This window comes from Corvus hawaiiensis, unplaced genomic scaffold (assembly GCF_020740725.1).
Source record: "Corvus hawaiiensis isolate bCorHaw1 unplaced genomic scaffold, bCorHaw1.pri.cur scaffold_32_ctg1, whole genome shotgun sequence".
Lineage (NCBI taxonomy): Eukaryota > Metazoa > Chordata > Aves > Passeriformes > Corvidae > Corvus > Corvus hawaiiensis.
In genome coordinates, this window is record NW_025963366.1 from 712,637 (window position 1) to 736,589 (window position 23,953).

Consider the following 23,953-nt stretch of genomic DNA (forward strand, 5'->3'; position numbering starts at 1 on the left):
ACTAATGCATCTTTAGGAGCCTAGAGACCCCTGGGATATCACCGTGGAGCCTCTGTCACTGCCAGTGACCTCGTGGCTCTTTAGCAGCCTGGAGACACTTGGAATGTCACCATGGAGCCCTTGTGAGTACCTGTGACAGATCAATGCCCCAGCAACATGAAGTCCCCTGGGATGTCACCATGCAATGGCTTTGACTGCCTCTGACCCCACGGCTTTTTATCATCCCAGGAAAAGCCTGGGATGTCACCACGGAACCCCTTTGACTGCTTGTGCCGTGGTTTAGGAATGATATTCCCCCATTTCATGCTCCTACTAAAACCACGGTGCCTCTCACTCCCCTACTGCCTCCCATGGAAAGCACAAAAGACAAAGATCCTGGGCTGGGATAAGAACAATTTACTGGGAACAGCAATGAGATAAGGAACAAACAGGAAGGGCAACAATATTGATAACAGAAGGGATAAGACAAAGAAGTTACTTACAGGGAAAACTGCAACACCACCAACCCTGCCGCTGTGTTCACCCAGATGCCTGTGGAAAACCAGAATAAGGAGATCACCATCCAGGTGTCTTCCCAACGTGGATCACCAGGAATGTGGGTCACCAGGTCTCTTTGCAAAGTGGGTCCTCTGATGGAGGATGATGATGGGGCAGCAGACAAAGCTTTTCCTGCGGTTGGGGCGGTCCCAGGGCTTCCCTTACCGGTGGCTCTGCCGGTGATTAGTCAAGTAAGAACTCCGAGTGAAGCTCTTCCCACACTCAGGACACTTGTAGGGCCTCTCCCCAGTGTGGATGCGCTGATGGGGGACGAGGCTAGAGTTGCGGCAGAAGCCCTTCCCACAGTCGGGGCAGCGGAAGGGCCTCTCGTCTGTGTGAATCCGCTGATGCAGGAGGAGTTTGGAGCTGTCCCGACACCTCTTGCCACACTCGGGACACTCGTAGGGCTTCTCCCCGGTGTGGATCCTCTGGTGGTGAATCAGGGCCAAGCTCCTGCTGAACCTCTTCCCACATTCCCCACACTTGTAGGGCCGCTCCCCTGTGTGGGTCATCTGGTGGCGGATCAGGCTGGAGCTGACATTGAAGTCCTTCCCACATTCCAAGCACTTGTAGGGCCGTTCCCCGGTATGGATCCTCTCGTGGCGGATCAGGTGGGACCTCCAGCGGAAGCTCTTCCCACATTCACCACACTCATAGGGCTTCTCCCTGTCGTGAAGCTGCTCATGGACCACTAGGTCTGAGCTCTGGCTGGAGCTGCAGCTGCCATCCCGGCACAGGGTGGGTCTTTCCTCCTTGGAGCACCCTGGCCTGGGTTTGGAGCCCCTCTTTGTGTGGGATCTTTGGGGCTTTTCCTTCCCGTTGCATTCTTGTGACGTGGAGCCACTCAAAACGACCTCTTCCACAAGACTCTGTCGGGGGAATTTGCCCTTCCTGGTCTCCATCCTCAGCTCATTGTCTGGGGGAGGAAGGACAAAGAGAGGATGGGATTTGCTTCCATGTCAGAGGGAAGGGGAAGGAGATCCCCCAGTTCATCCTTGGCAGGATAGCGTCGGCAGCAGGGTTGTCCTGCAGCCAGGGGTGATGCTGGGCTGAGAGATGGAGCAGAAGAGAGGGGGAAAGGGGCAGTGACTTCCACCTCACCTGTCTGGCTGTCCTGGGGCATCTTCCTCTTCCTCACAGCTTTCTCCTCCATCCGGCCAAGGTTTGGGAATGGGAACTCCTGCAATGGGGAAAAACAAGGTGTGAGCGCATTGGGTTGGGCGTTCCTCCTGCCCAAGTCCATCTCTAGAAGTCACCGGGCCTCTGGTGTCCATAAAAACCTCCAAAACACCAAGATTCAGTTCAAAAGAAGCCTCCTGCGAGTTCCCCCTCTCTGGTCCCTCTACTTTGAGCTTCTGGGGGCTCCCTCGTGTCCCTGCTGCTGGGGGTCCTGAATGTATTGGGTTTCCCCCACCTGCTTGGTCCCCACCCACCCCAGGCTGCCTGGCGTCCCTGGAATTCCAAGGCTCCCCCCACTTTGGTCTCCAAACTTGGAGATCCTTTGTGTCCCTCTTCTCTGGCATCCCCTCACTTAGGAATGCTGGGGGGCTTTGGGAGTCCTGGGGTCCCTTCTCCCCTTATTCTCTGCTTCAGGGAGCCAGGGCTCCAAGGCATCCCCCCTTTCCCACTTCAGGGTCCTGGCAATCCTTGAGGTCCCCCCTCTCTGAGGTCCCCACTTCAGGGTGCAGGCAATCACAGGGTTCACCCTCTCCACATTCCCTCTCCTCCAGATTGCTGGGGTTCCCCCAGTCCCGATATTGCTCCTCTCTGCTCTCCTCCCTCTGCGGGTCCCAAGGTGCCCCTGCTCTGGCTCTTCTGGGGGGTCCCACAACCCCCTGGCTCTGGGCTGAAAGCCGCAGTGCCTGACCCAGGAAGGCCAACTCTCACTGTGGGGTCGGGACCTGGCATCCCCCCGCCCACCTTGGGGGCTCTGCTGGCAGCAGCTTCCAGGACTGCCAGAAAAACCCTTCCTGGGGACACCCCAGCATCCCCCAGAGGATCTTTTTGCCTCAGCTTTGGAGTCCTGCAAGCTCCAAACAGCCCCTCCCAAAAAACACTGTGCTGCTTTTAAGGGAAACTGGCAGGAGAAATGAACCCGCCTCAACCACCTCAAGAGAGATTTCCGGTCAGGCTCACAATTCATTAAAGAGATTACAATAAACACAGCAATCAAGAGAAAACGGGTTTTAAGCCACAAAGACTGAGTACAACCTGGCACCGTGCTGGTCAGAGTGGTGCTGGAGATCCTACCACGTGGTGGTCACAGTCTTGTCAAAAGTGCTGGTCCTGTGGAAGTTCTGCTCCTCCTCTGGATCCCTTGAGCAGCAGTGGTTTCCTAGTTCCCCCAAGCCAGGTTTTATATGCTCAGGTTCAGGTGGAAATGCTCAGTACCTCCCCCAGGTCAGGGAGGTTCACAATGGAATGATGTCATTCTCTGAGTCACAGGATATTTTGAGAGTCCTTGATTGTCTAAGTCCTTGCAGCTGCCCATTCTGCTGGTGGATAATGACCAATTAGCAGAGAAGTCCCCTCAGGCTGGGTGTGACTGCTGGTTGTTGTGGGTTTGTTTTTCTTTTCAGGAATTTTGTCCCATCTGAAAGGAAGAGGCAGTGAGGGCAGGGGGTTGCCCAGGAGACAATTAGGGGCAATTAGGAAACAAAAGAAATGGCCACGCCTCCTCACATACCATGGTGATGGCTCAGCCAGAGAAACCAGAGTTTGGAAGTGGTGGCTGGGGAGTGAGCTCTCTGGCTGGGGGGTTGGTTCTCAGCAATGGCAGAGATCCCATGAGAGGTTGGGGGCAAACCGAGACTTTGCTGATGTGTGGGGTCTGGGCTCTGCCCCCTTTGCTCGGCAATCGGAGGCACAGCGGTCACCTGTGGTGCTCGCAGTGGGTGCCTGTCCTTACCAAGATGGGGCTGCACTGTGCCTTGCTCTTGGGCTCTGCCCCCTTGTTTTACTGCTTCTCCTGGCTGCCAACACCAACTGCTGCTCAATCAGATCTGCTGCCTTCACCACTTCTGCCAGCTGCCGGTGAGTGACGCTGAGGTCCAGTGCTGCCTGATCGGACCTGCCTGCCTTTGCTGTTTGCTGCCCGCTGCCGGGGTTGGTGCTGAGACACATTGCTGTCCCGTGAGGCTGCAAAAGGAGAGCTGTCCCCTGTGCCCTCTTGCCCCAGCTGCCACTGCCAGCTGGAGAGGCTGCTGCGTGGAGTTACAGAGGAAGCTGCCGCTGCTGCATCGCGTGAGCAAGAATGCTGAGAAGCGTGGAAGAAAGCTGATTACACAGGATCTGAAAACAGGAAAGGCGTCCTGTTTGTCAGGCTGCAAGCCTTCAGAAAAGAATGACAAACTGTCAAGACAACAGATTTATTAGGGGACTGTGACTGGTTTTTGAGCGAGCAGCTAAAACAGTTTCTCACACTCAAAAGTATGAACGCTCTCTAACTTTACAATAAACCCAATTCACTTACACCTACCTTGTGTCTCTCGCATCCATACATCACAATACCCAACCCGTCATCCTTCATGCTCAAGTACAAGATGGCATCACAGGTACCTGCAGGTAAGTGCAGCCATTCCTTGAGGGTTGATCAAACTTTTAGGTCAAGGGCCTTGAGGAACCCTGCTTTCAGTTCTGAATGGTCAGCCAGGTAGGTCACTTGAGGGATGGTATATGTTTTTGGGCTATCCATTTTTTGATTCCTAGAGTTTGAAGAGGGACTTTACCAATTCACTGTAACCTGAATGTGAGTTTTGTAGATAGGATGCATTTTGCTACACCAATCCAAGGGTCAATCTGCAGGCCCAGATCTTTTTCAGAGTCACCGGGGCCGGTCATGTTCAGGACTGTGCCGGTGATGGTCCAAGCAGTGCAGTTGTTGATGCTAGAAGAGTCCTTTGTTTGCTTGATGGAAAAGCTGTGGCACTCTTCCCCTTGTGTTTTGAGACCGGGGAGATTGCAGAAGGTCTCTAATATCTTGATGTTCTGCTTCATGTTTTCCCAGGAATCGCTCAATAAGACCAGAACGTCTGCAAATGCCATCGCTGTGACGCTGTTCATTCCCCAGTGGTACCCTCTGCCACTCTCTTCCAGCTTGCAAAAGGCAACATTGGGTTGCCCTGTTTGACTCACACCTGGATCTGGATGTGGTCTCTCTGTGTTTTCTTTGTGGTGATATATGTACGGATGTTCTCATACATATTGCTCACCAAGCTGATGACATGAGGCTCCACTTCCCTTTGCTGCAGACCATGTAGGATGTGCTGGTGGCTGACGGTGTCAAAAGCCTTAGTGATGTCCACAAATACAACCCCCAGCGGTTTGTGATATTTTTTGGCAGACCGAATTACTGTTTGCAGGAGTTTCACATTTTCAGAGCATCCTGCCATTCTGATAAAGCCTCTTTGCCTTGGGTTGAGGGAGCATGCTTTAGTCGACCTTGCTGTTAATATTCTGGAGAACAGTCTTAACAGGATGGAGCCAATCATGATGGGTCTCCAGTTATTAATGTCTTGGAAATGTTCTGGTTTGGTTGACTTTGGTGTTAATACAGTCCTGCATCCCCTCACCATGTCTGAGATTTTACCTGATGTTAATCAAAGGTTGAATATCTCCATGGTCTGGGAAAACTCAGGGTCTGTCTTCTTGAGGTCCTTTAGGGTAATCCTGTCTGGACCAGGAGCTCAGCTTTTGCTCATCTCCTGCACACTCTTCTCATTTTCTTTGGCTGTAATTAAGTCCCTGGAAGCGCTATTGTCAGCTTTCCCATTGAATTTGCAAGTTCCCAAGGCTCTTAAACTTTCCAGGTGTTTCCCATCTGTCTTTAAATGCCACACAAATTTCACTGGGTAGAATTTTGCAGGACAGGCATTCAATGTCATGCAGAGTAATCTTGGCTGATTTCCCCCAATCTAGATGGAATAGGTGCTGGAAGTGCACCTCTCCTGATTGCTCTCTTAGTCAGCCACTTCTGGCAAGGTCTTCAGGAGTTTTCTTCCTGGGTCCCTGCTTTGTTCTTGGGCTGCTGTTCTTATCTTGGGCTGATGTTCTTATCTGGCTTATCATATTGATGCATCTGAAGCAGCCCTGGGCTGACTCATTGACCAGTGATGTCATCTGCTGGCCATTAAGTACCTGCTTGAATGCCCATGGGAAGGAGTTGAGTTTCCCAGCTGAAAGACTTTGACTGAAAGTTCTCTGATAATGGGCCCGCAGCTGCCCCTCCCTCTGCTGGTTGATGTTCCCAGCTGTTCCTCCTCATTATCTGGCCAATGACTCATCCCAGCTGCTGTTCCCATGCCCACAGCTGGTTCCCTGGGCAGCAATCTCCTCTTATCACTCATCTGCTTCCCTGTCTTGGACAGAATGTGTTTGGCAATGAGTTTACTGAGGGTTTTGTTTCCCCAAAACTGAGCCTTCAACCTTATCAGCAGATGCTCTTCCTCCTTAGACCAACACCTTTTGTGGGCGAAACATGGATTTAAAAGAAACATAAAGCGTTTAGTTATAGGCTAGCTGTGTTGCAGTTAGTTAGAAGAGGAAGGAATTTGGGCCCAGCTAGAGTTAATTAAAATGGTTAAGAGAGCTGGACCTGAAACAGTTTTCAAGATGTTAGGAATTGCTTATGGAATAATTGCTGATCTGTCATTTGTATGTTTGCTTAGCTGTGCTTAGAATGAGGAACAGAAATATTGATAAGTTGGTCTGGGGAACAAGGGCAATTACCAGTTTCCTCCCTCTGTGGGAACCTATTCAAAAGTCACGCAAGAGGAAATGTAGAGGTCACTAAAGTAATTAGGATTGTTAAAGTCCAGAAAGGCAAAAAGGTCAAAATGAGGAAGATGAGCTTACTTCATCTCTTTTAGGACCACTCACCCAATTCAAGACCACCGACTCAATTCAGAACACACGCTACACATGCTTAATGACATTTAAGCTCATTTCCATACAAAGTGGAGAACGGGAGGTGTTAATATTATGAATATGCACTTGTATTTTGGATAGTCATAATTTCTGTAAATAAAAAGCTTTCTGTTTGCTTGTATCGGGGCCCTGTGTCTTGGGGAGCTATCCCACGCAGTGCCTGGCACCAAATAAAACATACACTTGCTAACTCTAAACTGTTAGAGAGTTTTTGTCCGTCTCAGTTGGATATGGATATTAGATCGATATTCATATTTTGGTAAATCAGGGCTCCTAAGGCAGAGGTCTCCTTCCGGTGGGAAGCAAGGATCTTTGCCTGATTCCCTGAGAAGAGGGCGTGCCCATCCTTTGTGCTGTCCCAGGCTGATTTTTGCTTTGAACTCAAGTCCACATACCTCACAGATCTACTCCCCACTTGGAGCCGTTTTGACCATTGCCCTGCATTTGGGAAAATGACAAGAAATACTGTGAAAATTACTCTTTTCTCTCTCACACTTACTCCATCGAAAATGTCAAATCCTCCTTTTCCCGTGGGCTCTTTCAGGTGTTCAATCAAGCCCAGCACATGGTCCGCCTGGGTTCCACACCAAGGATATGGTGGATTGCTGTCAGGGAATAGTCAGCGTTGGAATGTCCTCTGGAGTCCGATTCACGCTGTTCCCTGGTGTGGGTGGGGATGTTGCTGGCAGGTTTTTCTCCAGCTCAGGAGGCAATGTTTCCAATGTTCCTTCCCTCTCCTTGCTGCTTTTTCCCCCGTTGTTTAGTACAAAAAAGTCTCGGGAGACAGCTGTCTTCTTCCACACTTGGTTGAGGTTTAAGATGTTCTTACACCTCCCATAGCCTGGGAAAACCCTCCCAAACCATAGGAAAACGAACACACAGTGTCAAACACACCCAATGTGTAAAACTCCAGTGTCAGCAGTTCAAATGCATTTTCTGCCAAGTTAGGGAGGCCAGATGGTAAATTTAGAGAGCACAAGTAGGCCCTGTTTTTACACAAGGAATCTAGATTAAAAGTTTTAGATGCCAGGTCCACCCAATCAAAATGGGAAGTTTGGGTGCCGGTCAATGCCTGGTACAGGCGTATCGATGGACACATTTTAGGGATCCGGATAGTTAAAGTGTCCAAAATTTTAGGAGAGGAGGAATAAGATCGGCAGTAGACCCCTCAATAAATTACCAAATCTTGCCAGGCACAAATCCATGGGCCAGAATTCGGGTAAAAAGCTGCACGGTCCTTACATAAAATTTGTTTAACAGTTTAGCAGGAGATTGTTGACTGGAGATTCCAATGATACCATGCCGGGGCAGAAGTCGGCTTCGTTACACTTCAAAGGGCATACAGTGGTACCATGAGGAGGAGCGACCTTTGCAGCAGTGCCCACTTCGTAACAGGTATCTCCTCAGAAGATGGTAGTTACGCTGGCCGCTTACTCGCGCTTCATTGAATTTCTTCACTTTGACATTCAGAGCACTGGGCAGAAATCACATGGCGTCAACACCCGCCTCGGGCCTTCGCGATGCTTTGTTTTAATTAAACAGTCGGATTCTCCTCGTCCGCACCAGTTCTAAGCTGGCTGCTTGGCGCCGGCCGAGGCGGGGCGCCGGCCTGGGGACCCCATCCGGGGACCCTCCCCTGCGCGATTGGACCAGGTGGGGAAAACCATGTCCTGTCCCCCTCCAGTGGCATGAGGAGATGATGATCATCCCTGGAGGAATTGCCTGATCCCCTGTGAGCCCTGGGCCTTTTTCCTCAAATGCTCAATAAACCTCTGCAGCAAATTTACACTCCGTGTCCATGTGACTGCATCCGTGTGTGCTTTCCTAAGGAAATTCCCCCAAATCTCCAAGAAGGTAATCCCCGAGGTGTTGTCCTGTCCCCGTGACCATCTGCACATCCCGTCACTGTCTCACTGTCACCTCCACACATCTCTGAGCCTGCTGGCACCTCCCAGGTTTGCTCTGAACTCCTCCCTCCTGCTCCCCACCACCAGGAATGACCATGGGAGCTCAGACTAGGAGCACCCAGGCTAGGGATGGATAAGAAGCACCTGGCAGAGGTGGGAGGAATCCCCCATTTCAGGGGGGTTGTGGGGTGCAAGGGGGGCAGCTGAGTCCCCTCCCAGATCCAGGGCTACAAACCGGGGACAAGATGCCTCAAGTGCCTCAGCTGAATCGTTTCCCTCAGCCCTTGGCCCGGCAAGTCTCTGGCTGCAGCACAACCTCTGCAGGAGACTTTCCAATGGGAAGACAAAAGGAAGGAATTGGTCCTTCCCTCTCCCTCAGCCTTCCTCCTTGTGCTGATCTTCTTGTCATCCCTTAGCAAAACCAACCAAAAGTCATCTGCAGTGAGGTGTTTCCGAGGGTCCGTTCCCAAACAGGGCCACAGGAGGGTTTTCTGCCAGGGCAGAAGTGGGATTTGGTCAGAATGTTTAAAACATGATGTACTAGTTTGAAAACAAACCAGTGGGAGACACCAAGTCAGAATAACAATTTAATGGAAATTAAAGAAAAGGGAGAAAAAAGTAAAAGAAAACACTGTCAAACTGACAGAGTCAAGGTACAACCTGACACCCTGTTAGGCACGGTGGTGGTAGCAGTCTGGTAGAAATGGTGGCTGCAGTCCTCTGAAGCAGTGATCCTGTAGTAAAACAGTCTGCTCTTCCTCAGAAAGTCCAGTGGTGGCTGTGTAGCTCCTGTCCTCTGGAAATCCAGTGGGAAGCCGGTGTCTCTGGTGTTCAGCCTCAGCTTATATCCAGGATGGGATGCTTGGTTCCTCCCTCTGGGTGGAGCATCTCACAATGGGGTAATGAGTCATGAGGCAAAGTGTTGATTAGGCTCATTAACAGAAGATAGTCCGGAGGGAGTTATCTCTGAGTCAGGCGGCAGGACAATGATGGGCAATTAACAACAGAAAGATAGCCTGGGGGGAGGAGGCAAGGAAACACTGCCCCACCTGATTTCAACAGCTGATGGGGATGGTAATAGAATACACTGCAACCCAGGACATTTTCCACCCCTTATTCTATTACCATCTACATTATCCCAAATCAATACCTTCTTAAACTCTAAAACACACACACACACATATATATATATATATATATATATATACACAGTGAAACCTACACACCGTTCTCACCTAAGATTAGGTCTCCTTGTGGTACACAACGGGTTTCCCCATCTTTCTGCATTACCCACCAAGTGCAACCAGGTCCTTGAGCAAAGACAATCCCACGGATGGGTTTGCCTTTGCCTGAGGTGGGACTAATCCAAACAGTCTTTCCTAAAATACCTCTCAGGTGTACCACAGGGACTCTATCTCCATCCACTGTGTGCAAGGGTTCAGACTCGGCGGGACCAGCTCGATTGATGGACCCTCGGGTATTGACCATCCAGGTGGCCTTTGCTAAGTTCACTTCCCAATTTTTGAAGGTCCCCCCACCAAGTGCCTTTAGGGTAGTTTTAAGTAGTCCATTGCAGCGTTCAACTTTTCCAGCAGCTGGTGCATGATAAGGAATATGATATATCCATTCGATACCGTGTTCTCTGGCCCAGGTGTTGATGAGGCTGTTCTTAAAATGAGTCCCGTTGTCTGATTCGATCCTATCAGGGGTGCCATGTCTCCACAGGACTTGCTTTTCCAGGCCCAAGATGGTGTTCCGGGCTGTAGCATGAGGCACAGGGTAGGTCTCCAGCCATCCAGTGGTTGCTTCAACCATGGTCAACACGTAGTGCTTGCCTTGGCGGGTTTGGGGAAGGGTGATGTAGTCAACTTGCCAGGCTTCACCATACCTGTACTTTGACCATCGTCCACCATACCACAGAGGCTTCACCCGCTTGGCCTGTTTGATTGCAGCTCAGGTCTCACAACTGTGGATGACCTGTGAGATGCTGTCCATGGAAAGGTCCACCCCTCGGTCACGGGCCCATCGGTATGTTGCATCTCTCCCCTGATGACCAGAGGCATCATGGGCCCAACGAGCTAGGAATAATTCTCCCTTGTGCTGCCAGTCCAGATCCACCTGTGATACTTTCACCTTGGCAGCTCGGTCCACCTGCTCGTTGTTGCGATGCTCTTCATTAGCCCGACTCTTGGGTACGTGCGCATCCACGTGTCGAACCTTCACGGTCAGCTTCTCTACTCGGGCGGCGATGTCCTGCCAAATCTCAGCGGCCCAGATGGGTTTCCCTCTGCGCTGCCAGTTGGCCTTTCTCCAGCGATCCAGCCATCCCCACAGAGCATTAGCTACCATCCATGAGTCGGTGTAGAGATAGAGCCTCGGCCACTTCTCTCGTTCAGCAATATCCAAAGCCAGCTGGATGGCTTTAAGCTCTGCAACCTGACTCGATCCACCTTGTCCCTCGGTAGCTTGTGCAACTCGTCGTGTGGGGCTCCATACTGCAGCTTTCCACTTTTGATTAGCGCCTACAATTCGGCAGGAACCATCAGTGAAGAGGGCATAACGTCTTTCAGTCTCCGGTAGCTCATTATATGGTGGGGCTTCCTCAGCACGAGTCACTTGCTCTTCCTCTTCTTCAGAGGATAATCCAAAAGTCTCACCTTCAGGCCAGTTTGTTATAATTTCTAGAATCCCAGGGCAATTCGGGTTTCCAATACGGGCACGCTGTGTGATGAGGGCGATCCACTTGCTCCATGTGGTGTCAGTGGCATGATGCGTGGAAAGAACCTTTCCCTTGAATATCCAACCCAGCACCGGTAGTCGGGGTGCCAGAAGCAACTGTGCTTCAGTGCCGATTACCTCTGAGGCAGCTTGGACTCCTTCATAGGCTGCCAAGATTTCCTTCTCTGTGGGAGTGTAGTTGGCTTCAGACCCTCTGTAGCTTCGGCTCCAGAATCCCAGTGGTCAGCCACGAGTCTCACCAGGCACCTTCTGCCAGAGGCTCCAGGACAGACCATGGCTCCCGGCTGCAGAGTAGAGCACATTCTTCACCTCTGGTCCTGTCCTGACTGGGCCAAGGGCTACCGCATGAGCGATTTCCTGCTTGATCTGGGCAAAGGCTTGCTGCTGTTCGGGGCCCCAGTGGAAATCATTCTTCTTGCGGGTAACCAGGTAGAGAGGGCTCACGATCTGGCTGTACTCGGGAATGTGCATCCTCCAGAAACCTATGGCGCCTAGGAAAGCTTGTGTTTCCTTCTTGCTGGTCGGTGGAGACATCGCAGTGATCTTATTGATGACCTCGGTGGGAATCTGACGTCGTCCATCTTGCCACTTTACTCCCAGGAACTGGATCTCTTGGGCAGGTCCCTTGACTTTGCTCCTTTTGATGGCAAAGCCAGCTTCCAGGAGAATCTGGATGATTTTCTCTCCTTTCTCAAACACTTCCTTTGCTGTGTTTCCCCACACGATGATGTCATCGATGTATTGCAGATGTTCTGGAGCCTCACCCTTTTCCAATGCAGTCTGGATCAGTCCGTGGCAAATGGTGGGACTGTGCTTCCACCCCTGGGGCAGTCGGTTCCAGGTGTATTGCACACCCTTCCAGGTAAAAGCAAACTGGGGCCTGCATTCTGCTGCCAAAGGAATGGAGAAGAAGGCATTGGCAATGTCAATAGTGGCGTACCACTTCGCTGCTTTGGACTCCAGCTCGTACTGAAGTTCCAACATGTCCGGCACAGCGGCGCTCAATGGTGGCGTGACCTCATTCAGGCCACGGTAGTCCACCGTCAGCCTCCATTCTCCACTGGACTTACGCACTGGCCATATAGGGCTGTTGAAAGGTGAATGGGCCTTGCTGACCACCCCTTGGCTCTCCAGTTTGCGAATCATCTCATGGATGGGAACCACAGAGTCTCTGTCGGTGCGGTATTGCCGGCGGTGCACTGTTGCTGTGGCGATTGGCACCTGTTGTTCTGCAACTCTTAGCAGTCCCACGGCAGAGGGGTCATCTGAGAGGCCAGGCAATGTACTCAGTTGTCTGATATCTTCTGTCTCCACAGCAGCTATCCCAAAAGCCCAACGATGTCCTTTTGGGTCCTTGAAATATCCATTTCTGAGATAGTCTATGCCGAGAATGCACGAGGCCTCCGGGCCAGTCACGATGGGGTGTTTCTGCCACTCGTTCCCAGTTAAACTCACTTCAGCTTCCAGTACAGTCAGCTGCTGGGATCCTCCTGTCACCCCAGAAATAGAAATGGGTTCTGCTCCCACATACCTTGATGGCATCAGAGTACATTGAGCACCGGTGTCAACCAAAGCCGTGTATCTTTGTGGGTCAGATGTGCCAGGCCATCGGACCCACACAGTCCAAAAGACCCGATTCTCCCTTTCCTCTACCTGGCTAGAGGCAGGGCCCCTCTACTCCTGGTCATGTTGCATGTTGCTCCCTTCCGGTGAATACGTTCCTGAGGTCCCTTCAAGAGGATCGGTCATATTATCATTCCTGTACCGTCTGGAGTTCTGTGTGCGAGAGACCGGAGCAATGTTGACTCTAGATGCGCTTCTTGTGGTAGTTGTCCCTCTTTTTAGTTCACGTACCCGAGCTGCTAAGGAGGAGGTGGGTTTTCCATCCCACTTACTCATGTCTTCTCCATGTTCCTGAAGGAAAAACCAGAGGTTACCTCGTGGGGTGTATCCTCTCTCCCTGGTTGGGGGTCGCCGGCTCCTAATGGCAGAGACTCTTGTTGGTTCTGGTGAGATCTGGTAAATCTCTTCCTTAAGTTCCTTTTTCAATTTCTGATGGCCTTCTTCAATCAAGCTCCGGACTTGCTCAGCCGAAAGACTTGTTTCCACGGATGAGACATGGGTGCGAAACGGGGCTGTGATGGTGTCCTCGTAAATCCTCAGTTTGTTCACCAAGACGCCCACCCTGTCCTCGCCTTCCCTCCATTGCAGCGTTGCCAGGTAACGGGAGTATATCTCTGGTCCAAGGCGTGCGAACCTCAACCACATCTGTGACGTGCACTGGACACCATCTGGGCTCTTAGGAAATCTCTCATCTTCTGAGAAAATGATCTCCAGCACAGCCAATTCCCTCAGGCACCGGATACCTTGTTCCATTGTGCTCCATTTTCCTTGGTGCACCTGGAGGTCTTCTTTACAAAGGTACCTGTCCCTTACACTTGTAAGCAGTCGCCGCCAGAGGCTGAGGGTTTCTTGGGTTCTCCCGATCCCCTGGTCAATGACCACATCCCGGGACAGAGATCCCAGTTGCCTGGCCTCACTTCCGTCCAGAATGGTGTCATTGGCTGCAGCGTCCCAGATGCGGAGCAGCCAGGTCAGGATAGACTCGTTCGTCTGGCGGGTGAATTCCCTCCGCAGGTCTCGCAGCTCACCCAGGGATAGCGACCGAGTGATGATCTCTGGCTCTGCCTCTTCTGCTGGGTGCGAAGGTCCTGCTGCATCCTCGTCAGTCACTATGCGGACTGATTTGCTTTTTGATTTCTTCTTCTGCACGGGGGCAACTGCAATCGGTTTAGGCTGTTCTGGTTCAGTGATGGTTTGCATGGGGACGCTGACAGTGCTTTTGGTTCCCTTCTCCTCTGTGTCAGTCTGTGTGGACATGGACGCTGTTGTCTTGCATCTGGGTTCTTTCTCCTCTGTGTCAGTCTGTGTGGACATGGACGCTGTTGTCTTGTGTCTGGGTTCTTTCTCCTCTCTGCGTGGACATGGACGCTGTTGTTTTGCATTTGGTTTCTTTCTCCTCTGTGTCAGTCTGCGTAGGCATGGTGTTTGTTGCTCTGCTCTTTTTCCCTCCCTCATCCTGAGGATGCTGTGCCATAGCTCTGTTTCTAAGCATGGTGTACATGGTGCAGGCTGTACAGAGAAGACAAAGCAGAACTGACAGCAAGTTTATGCCGTCTTTGACATCCAGAGGGAATTCAATATTTTCAAAAACTGCTGTGCCTGGCCTGAAAGGCTGGAAGAAACCACTCTCTACTCCTCCCACCAGGGGCTGGCTGTGATTGTTGAAGAGGTCCCAGACATAGGAGCCCAGACTAGGACAGCCAAACAAAACTGAGTATATACTCCGAATGGTATTCATCACCTCACAGGTTATTATGCTGTAGGCATAATAAACCATTAAAGCAATTCTCATACCATTCCCTGGTTTTAACAGGAGTAATACTACAGGCAGGTAGTTCCCCATGTGAGGAAAAATATAGAGAGCAAGATACAGTACCCACGTAGACAAGCTGAGCACCATGGTGAATAGGTTTCCGTTAACACAAAATTGTAATTCTGACTTTCTCTCAGAGCTGCCCCACGTTGGGCGCCAAATTATGTACTAGTTTGAAAACAAACCAGTGGGAGACACCAAGTCAGAATAACAATTTAATGGAAATTAAAGAAAAGGGGAAAAAAGGTAAAAGAAAAACACTGTCAAACTGACAGAGTCAAGGTACAACCTGACACCCTGTTAGGCAGGGTGGTGGTAGCAGTCTGGTAGAAATGGTGGCTGCAGTCCTCTGAAGCAGTGATCCTGTAGTAAAACAGTCTGCTCTTCCTCAGGAAGTCCAGTGGTGGCTGTGTAGCTCCTGTCCTCTGGAAATCCAGTGGGAAGCCGGTGTCTCTGGTGTTCAGCCTCAGCTTATATCCAGGATGGGATGCTTGGTTCCTCCCTCTGGGTGGAGCATCTCACAATGGGGTAACGAGTCATGAGGCCAAGTGTTGATTAGGCTCATTAACAGAAGATAGTCCGGAGGGAGTTATCTCTGAGTCAGGCGGCAGGACAATGATGGGCAATTAACAGAAAGATAGTCTGGGGGGAGGAGGCAAGGAAACACTGCCCCACCTGATTTCAACGGCTGATGGGGATGGTAATAGAATACACTGCAACCCAGGACAGTAGTACAGCTGGGCATATCCCACAGATGGGGTCCTGGAAGCACACATGTGTGGGGCAGCTGTGCAGAGCGGGCCCCAGGTGCTCTGGTGTGCCCAGGTGTGACAGTGTGAGGGTCTGGGTAGGGCATCTTCCCCTCTGGACTCTGCTCTGGGGCTGGAGATGGGACTGGTTTGAGGCCTGCAATGCAAGAAAACGAGGTGGTGTGAATTTAGGAAGTGCCACACCTGAGTAATTCCCCAAGCCTCAGCATTGTATGCAGCTGATCACCACCCCCAGTGCTCCCCAGTGCTCCCCAGTGTCTCTAGTGACTGGAGATCCCAGTTATGGGGTTGATCACATTGCCCATGACACTGTTCTTCTCCCACATATTGGGTCTGGGACTGGGCTCAGCTCTGGGCTGTCCCACAGGGAAAGCTCTGGGAGGGAAGGGGCAGCGGGAGATGGGGGATCTGGCTGTGGGGGCTGCAGGAGGATGGATTGTGGTGGAGTGGGGGTTGTCCCCACAGGGTCCCCAGCTGCCTTTGGCTCCCTACCCCCCGCAGGGCCTTGGCCCCTGCAGGTGCCTGGGCCATTCCAGGGGCAGCTGCCCCGTGCAGGAAGCTGGAGGGATGCCAGGCAAGGGGGCTGGATGCGTGCCGCAGGTGGGATGGACTCTGTGCCAGGGCCGGGCTTGTGGCCAGGGCTGGGGGCTGTGCCAAGCCGGGCTTTGGCCTGGGGGCTGTCGGGGAGGGTGCAGCGAGGAGTCCCGGCAGGGATAAAGGTGCTCCTGGCCCGGTGCAGCCTCAGCCAGCGCTGCCCAGTGCGAGAGGAAGATGAAGGTGGCTGTGCTCAGCGTGGCCCTGCTCTTCTCCATCCTGCTGTGCCTCCCGGCACAGGCCAAGGTGAGGCACGAGCCAAACAGGTCCCCACACCCTGCCCTTTCTGGCCTCTCATCCCACCCTTTTGGTGTCCCTTCAGGAATTTCCTCCCGGCTCTCTCCTCTATGTCCTAGCCAGCCTCCCCAAATGCCCTCCCACTGACCATTCCCAAGCCCTTTCCTTCCATGCCCCCCCCCAGTCCTTTGCTTTTCTTCCTGGCCACTGCAGCGCTGTCTCCTGATACCATTCCTGGACTCACCCCCAGCTCCCAAACCCTCTCTCAGTCCTGTCGCTTTTGTCCTCGCCCATCCCCGTTCTTCTTTCCCCACCAAGCCCCTCTCTTGCACTCCCATGTCCCTACACCACAATTCCTTTCTCCTGCCCTGTACCTTACACCGTGCCCCTTCCACGGCCCCAGCCACGTCCCTTGGCTCCTCAGTTTACCCCAGGTCAGTGTCTTTGGGTCTCCCCCAGCTCCAAACAGATCTCCTTGGAGGCCCTGAATTCCCATCCCTTTGCCTCCGCCCTGCTCCCTGCACCCGGGTTCCCCCCTCAGCCCCACAAGGTCCAATCCAGACCAAGCCTTTGTTGTCCTTTCCCAGGCACTCCTGGAAGGAACCCAAGATGATCTCCAGGAGGTGAGTGGGGGGCTGGGACTGGAGGGCATCCCCTCTGGTAATTGGGGGGCACTTTGGTTCCTCCCATCCCTTGCTGGCACTGGGGACATCCCAGTGACCAGCGAGATCTCCTGGTCTCTCTGCAGGTGGATGTAGACAATGTCGACATCCTGAAGACGCCTCAGGTGGGTACCAGGAGTTCTGCCGGTGTCAGACCCTCCCCTCGCACGCCCACCACACCCCAGGCCATCCCATGCTGCCCCAGCACAGCCCAGTGCAGCCCTGCTGACACCCCAGACACCTCCCCTGCCCCACGGATCCTTCCCAGGGAACCCCTTGCCCAGGGCCCCTGTTGCATTCCCATCCCAGGCCCCCCAGCACCCCCCGCATGGTCCAGGCCACAGCCCCTGCCCCAGCTGTGCCTCTTGGCCAGGACCCCACTGCCGCTGGGCAGGAGCACAGCAGCTCCTGCACCCCATTGCTGCCCGCAGGCCCCTTCCCCAAGGACCCCTTTGCTTTCCCTTTTCCTCCCAGTGCAGCCCAGTGCCCCCAGTGTGTCTCTAACGCTGCCTTTGTCCCCAGCCTGCTCTGTGTAAAAAGCTGGAGGCTCTTCTGCGGGTGAAGCGCCTGGCTGCCTCTCTGGATGCCTAGGTGAGCAGTGCCTGCAGGGAGAGGGCTGGGGCCAAGGCCCCTCTCATGTCCCAGTGGGCACCAGAGGTCACCTTCTGCGAATGTCTTTTAGAATTGCAAGTTGTGGGGACTATGGTGTCCTTTTCCCTACCAGTGGAATGAGGAGATGATCATCCCTGGAGGAATCCCCTGAACCCTTTGAGCCCAGGGCCATTTGCCCCTGACTAATCAATACACCCTTTTGGCAAAGCTACGCTCTGTGTCCGTGTGTCTGTGTCCGTGTGTGCTTTCCTAAGGAAATTCCCCCAAATCTCCAAGAAGTTGATCCCCGAGGTGTTGTCCTGTCCCCGTGACCATCTGCACATCCCATCACTGTCTCACTGTCACCTCCACACATCTCTGAGCCTGCTGGCACCTCCCAGGTTTGCTCTGAACTCCTCCCTCCTGCTCCCCACCACCAGGAATGACCATGGGAGTTCAGACTAGGAGCACCCAGGCTAGGGATGGATAAGGGGCACCTGGCAGAGGCGGGAGGAATCCCCCATTTCAGGGGGGTTGTGGGGTGCAAGGGGGGCAGCTGAGTCCCCTCCCAGATCCAGGGCTACAAACCAAGGACAAGATGCCTCAAGTGCCTCAGCTGAATCGTTTCCCTCAGCCCTTGGCCCGGCAAGTCTCTGGCTGCAGCACAACCTCTGCAGGAGACTTTCCAATGTGTACTAGTTTGAAAACAAACCAGTGGGAGGCACCAAGTCAGAATAACAATTTAATGGAAATTAAAGAAAAGGGAGAAAAAAGTAAAAGAAAACACTGTCAAACTGACAGAGTCAAGGTACAACCTGACACCCTGTTAGGCACGGTGGTGGTAGCAGTCTGGTAGAATGGTGGCTGCAGTCCCCTGAAGCAGTGATCCTGTAGTAAAAGAGTCTGCTCTTCCTCAGCAAGTCCAATGGTGGCTGTGTAGCTCCTGTCCTCTGGAAATCCAGTGGGAAGGGTTGTCTCTGGTGGTCAGAGTCCCAGATTATATCCAGGATGGGATACTTGGTTCCTCCCTCTGGGTGGAGCATCTCACAATGGGGTAATGAGTCATGAGGCAAAGTGTTGATTAGGCTCATTAACAGAAGATAGTCCGGAGTGAGTTATCTCTGAGTCAGGCGGCAGGACAATGATGGGCAATTAACAGAAAGATAGTCTGGGGGGAGGAGGCAAGGAAACAGTGCCCCACCTGGTTTCAACAGCTCCTGAGGATGGTAATAGAATACACTGCAACCCAGGACACAATGGGAAGACAAAAGGAAGGAATTGGTCCTTCCCTCTTCCTCAGCCTTCCTCCTTGTGCTGATCTTCTTGTCATCCCTTAGCAAAACCAACCAAAAGTCATCTGCAGTGAGGTGTTTCCAAGGGTCCGTTCCCAAATAGGGCCACAGGAGGATTTTCTGCCAGGGCAGAAGTGAGACCTGTGGGATTTGGTCAGACAGTTTAAAACATGACCGTTTCTAAATGCTGGAAATCCAGAGGCTACAAAAAGGAAGTCTGCAGTTGGAATGGGCCATTATCCTCCTGCTTCCCGCTGCTCAGCTGGCCAAGCCCAACTCCAGAGGAGCAGATCATGGAAAGCAGAGCTGCAGGGAGTGTTGGAGACTCATTCCCAGAGAGAGAGGGAGAAAGAGTGAAGTAGGGACAAGAATTCCAATTGTTTTCTTGATCATAACCACCACAAACAGCTCTGTACTCAGTGTGCAACATCCCGATGCTGAGGCACGTTCCTGGTTTTTCACCACAAATTGCATCATTTTGGAAACTGTCCCTGGATTACAACAAAACCACAGGCCAAAAATTGACTCCGTTTGCTTCCTACATCAGAAATCATTAAACCTCTACCAAGATGCGTTTCCCTGCAGCAGAAAAGGCCACTTGATTCCTTTTGTGCTGACTTTCTCCTGAGTTCACGACTTCAGATCAACTGAAAGTGTCCCGCTACCACCAAAGGTGGCCGCCAACAACCAGGATCCAACCCCCGAGTCACCATCAAACGCGCTGGATCTGCGCCTTCCGCAGCCCAGCATCAATTCCTGCTGCTGCCCCCTGCTCTGGGTCAGCCTGACGGGCATGGTTCTGGTGTGTGGGGCCGGCTCCCACAGGACACAGCGCTCAGACCCGCTCTGTGTCCCGCAGCTTGGGCATCTCAGGTGCTGCTCCACAGCTGCGGGGCCATTTCCCACTCTTTTTCCACCAAGGTTCCACCGCTGCTGCACTGAATCACAGAATCCCAGAATTACCCAGGTTGGAAAAGACCTGAGAGATCATCCAGTCCAACCTATGACCCAACACCACCTTGACACCAGACCATGGCAGCGAGTGCCACATCCAGTCCTTCCTTAAATACCTCCAGGGACGGCGACTCCACCACCTCCCTGGGCAGCCCATTCCAATGCCCAATCACCCTTGCTGTGAAGAAACTCCTTCTAATCTCCAGCCTAAACCTCCTCTGCTGCAGCTCAAGGCTGTGTCCTCTTGTCCTGTCTCTGGTCCCTGGGAGAAGAGACCGAGCCCCACCTGGCTGCCCCCTCCTGTCAGGGAGTTGTAGAGAGTGAGAAGGTCCCCCCTGAGCCTCCTCTTCTCCAGGATAAACAACCCCAGCTCCCTCAGCCGCTCCTCACGGGACTTGCATTCCACCGCTGTTCCACTGTTGCTCCGTGGCTGCTGCTGCTGCTGCTGTTCCGGCGCAGCTGCAAAAACTCCCCTGGTGCTGCTCCCACTCCAGTGCTGCTCGTCTGTGACACTGCGGGGCCTCCTGGAACCGTGGGGACATTGTGACACCGCGGGGACACGTGGAAGCAAAGGAACCCTGTGCCACTCCAGGATCTTGTGGAATCCACAGGCCCTGGGGCACTGTGGGGCCTCATGGAACCAAGGATCCATTGTGATCCCTGAGGGCCTCGTGGTTCCCAGGGATCCTTTGTGACACTGCAGGGCCTCATGGAACCAAAGATCCATTGTGACACTGCAGGGCCTCATGGAACCAAAGGGACCCTGTTACAATGTGAGACCTGATGGCAGAATGGGGGGAACCTGTGACAATGTGGGGCCTCATGGAGCCAAGGCGACCCTGACATAATGTGGGACCTCGCAGCAGAAAGGGGACTCTGTAACAATGTGGGGCCTCGTGGAACCAAGGACCATTGTGACACCACAGGGGCTCATGGCACCAGAGGGATCCTGTGACACCGTGCGACCTCGTGGCCCAAAGGAGAACCTGTGACACTGTGGGGCCTCAGGGAATCAAGGGGACTCAGAGACACGGTGGGGGCTCCTGGTTCTCAGTCTCTTCTGACACTTGTCTCCATCTACACAGAAGCCAAACAGGGCAGCCTGAGCCTCTGCATCCAGAATATTCCCGTCTCCATGGCAGGATGCTCCTGCTCCCAGTGGTGCTGTGTGTTCCCTCTGCTCCCTGGGGGAATTGCATCCTACAAGACACAGCGACCACTCCGGTACCCGACACCACAGGGCAGGGCCTCCTTCTGGGTGGCAGCAGAGACATCTTTCACTCCATCAGAATGCTCAGAGCCCCGTCAAATGCGGTCTGGAATGTTTCCAGGGACGGGGCATCCACCAGCTCGCTGGCAAATCTGTGCCAGTGTTTCACCACTCTCAGCATCAGAATTTTCCCTTATCTCTGCTCTGAACCCACTCTCTTTTAGTTGAAAACAATCTCCCCTTGTCCCCCTGACACAGGCCCTCCGGAAACATTTCTCCACATGTTTCCGAGGAGGTGCTTTGAAGTCTGAAAGGTCACACTGGGGTGTCCCCACGGCCTTTTCTGCTCCAGGCTGAACAGGTCCAACTGTCCCAGCCTGTCTCTGTCACAGAGCTGCTCCAGTCCCCCGAGCATCTTGGTGGCCTCCTCTGGAAGTGCTCCACGAGCTCCGAGTCTTTCCTGTGCTGAGGACCCTCTTGTCAATTGTTTTTACAGAAGACGCAGTCGCTAGGAGAGGGGAAACTCATCCTTCCTGAAATGCTGGCACAAGAGCAGGGACAGTTTCTGCAGGGCTGAGACACAGCCCCGAGGGAGGCAGGGACATTCCCATGGCGTCCCTGCAGCTGGGGGCCAATCTGCCGGCACTGGGAGCCTCTGTGTGTGTCCAGCTCATTCTCCCACGGCCGTTGGCACGTGGTCAGCGGCCAGCGTCCAATGCCATCCCCCTGATTGGCACTGATCTCCAAGGCAGCCTGGAGCTCTCCTGGGCCAATGTTCCCTAATTAGGACCCTGAGGACACTTCCTCAATTCTTGTCCAAACCAATGTCAGCACACCAATGACATCACAGCACTTGTCCATGAGGTCAAGAATCCCCCATGGGGACACTCTGCTCTCTCCTCCATGGGGCACAAAGCAGCAACACTCCCAAGGAAAATCTTCCCCCATGGGCCCTGCGGCTCCTTGGGAAGTTCCAGAGCAAAGAGTCAAGGCAGGCGCCTGAAATGCTTTCCCAGCATGCCCACAACACATCTCGGATGGATCCACAGTGTCCCTGGGAAAGACAGATGCAGAACCCTTCACTAATGCCCTGGAACGTCCAGCAGGAATCACAGCCCTGAACAGCTCTCCGGAACCACTTCTCAGTGGATTTTAACAGCTTGGAAGCCCAAGGAGTCTGAATGTCTTCCTGGTGCCTCGGGCCATGGGTAAACAGGGCTTATCAGAGATGCTGGCAGGGGACCATCATCCCTCCTCCTCACAGGACACCTCTCTTTGTCCAATTAGCTCCAAGTGGCTGCCTGGGGACAAGCCCCTCTTTCTCCACGTCCCTTTGGATGGGCACATCCGACTCAGGTCCAGCGCTGGCCTGGGCCCAGGGCCAGGGAACTGCAGAGACTCTCTGTGTGGACAAGGGCCTTTGGGGACCTGCAGCAAATTGCATCCAGGCACAGTGCTGGAGTTTGAGCCTTACTGGGGATGGGGTCCCTGGCACCCTGCATGTGGAGCAGCTGTGCAGAGCTGGAGCCAGGTGCTCTGTGTGGGCACGGTGGCTGTGGGTGGGACAGGGGGAAGGTCAGGGCAGGACATTTTCCCCTCTGAACTCTGCTCTGGGGCTGGAGGTGGAACTGTTTTGGGGCCTGCGAGGAAAGGGAATGGAGTGGTCTGGCTGTGGGAAGAAGCACACCTGAGCCATTTCCCAAGCCTCAGCCTTGTCTTGGGGTGATCAACATTGCCCAGTGCTCCCCAGTGTCTCCAGTGACTGCAGATCCCAATCAGCTGCCTACCCTTGACTCAAAGTCCTCCCACATTCCTGTTTTCCCTGATTCCGGGGTCCTGGAAGAGGGGTCAGTGCCCAGCCCTGTTTTCTCAAAGTGCCTGAGTGGGAATAGGGGCAACTGTGCTGGGACCCAAGAGAGTTTGGGATGGGCTCAGCTCTGGGCTGTCCCACAGGGAAAGCTCTGGGAGGGAAGGGGCAGCAGGAGATGGGGGATCTGGCTGTGGGGGCTGCAGGAGGATGGATTGTGGTGGAGTGGGCGCTGTTCTCACATTGGGATCCAGCTGCCTTTGGCTCCCTGCCCTGCAGGCTGAGAGTTGCCCCTGGCAGCTGGCAGATCCCCTGTCCTGGCAAAGACAGGGATGCAGGATGGCTCTGCAGGACAGCGCTGGGCACCCCTGGCTGCACCTCCACCTTCACACCCTGCAGCCATCCCTGGGAGAAGAGGCATTTGGGCTTTTCACAGGGAGAGGGCTGCATTGGAGGGGATCCTATGGATGTCACCCCAAGACAGGAGACCTCTCAACTCTCCTGACACAACATTTCTGGGTTTCATTTTCTGTCATTCCCTGATCTTATCTCTGCTTCCTGGAGATTTTCCTCCTGGACTTGTTTGCCTGGGCCTGATCTGTCCCTGCCACCACTCACAGACCGCAAATCTCTGTGCACTCTCCTTGACCCTGCAGGAACCTGCCTCTTTGCAGGGCACTGGCTGGGGGCAGTTTCTGTTTGCAGCTTGGAAAAAGAACAGGTCACACTAAGACTGATCACTAAAAATAAGACTTCAGATGTCTCAGGGACTTGTCAAAATTCATAATACCATTTATATATATATCCCCTCCCTGCCATTCCCCAGTAGAACGAAACTGAAAACAAAGTCTCAGGAAATGTCCTCATTTTTATCAAAATCCTTGGCTTGGAAATACTCTGGGACAGATCAGAAACCCTCAGCATTGTCAGAGCTTCATGTCTGACCTCCCCTGCACTCGAGATGTTCTGAGCTGTACTCACAGAATCTGTAGGCATTGGGATGTTCCAGCTTCAGGAGATCCCTCCAGGAGCTGCAGCTGCCTTGTCCTGCAGCCAGAGGCTTCCTGAGTCAAGAGCTGGCAATGATTCTGCTCCAGCAACTTCTCAGCACCTTTGCAGCCTTGGCTGAGTTTAAGCCCTGTGTGCCTCTGTGCTGTGCCCGGGCTGGCTGCAGGCAGTGGCCCAGCCCTGCTGGGCTGGGCCCAGGAGCTGCTCCTGGCCACAGCTGTCTCTCTGCAGCGCTGCCGCTTGCCAGGAGCCGCCTCTGTGCCAGGAGCCCGGCCCAGCTCAGC

The 23,953-nt window shown here is 53.3% G+C and overlaps 1 protein-coding gene across 1 annotated transcript in view; it reads right to left on the reverse strand.

The window, feature by feature from the left end:
* The window catches only part of LOC125320969 (zinc finger protein 208-like), a 430,705-nt gene that overhangs the window by 401,764 nt on the left and 4,988 nt on the right, over positions 1-23,953 (reverse strand). The window contains 1 exon segment of the mRNA XM_048293401.1: positions 715-1,453. Within this exon segment, the coding sequence (XP_048149358.1) occupies positions 715-1,453 (739 nt within the window).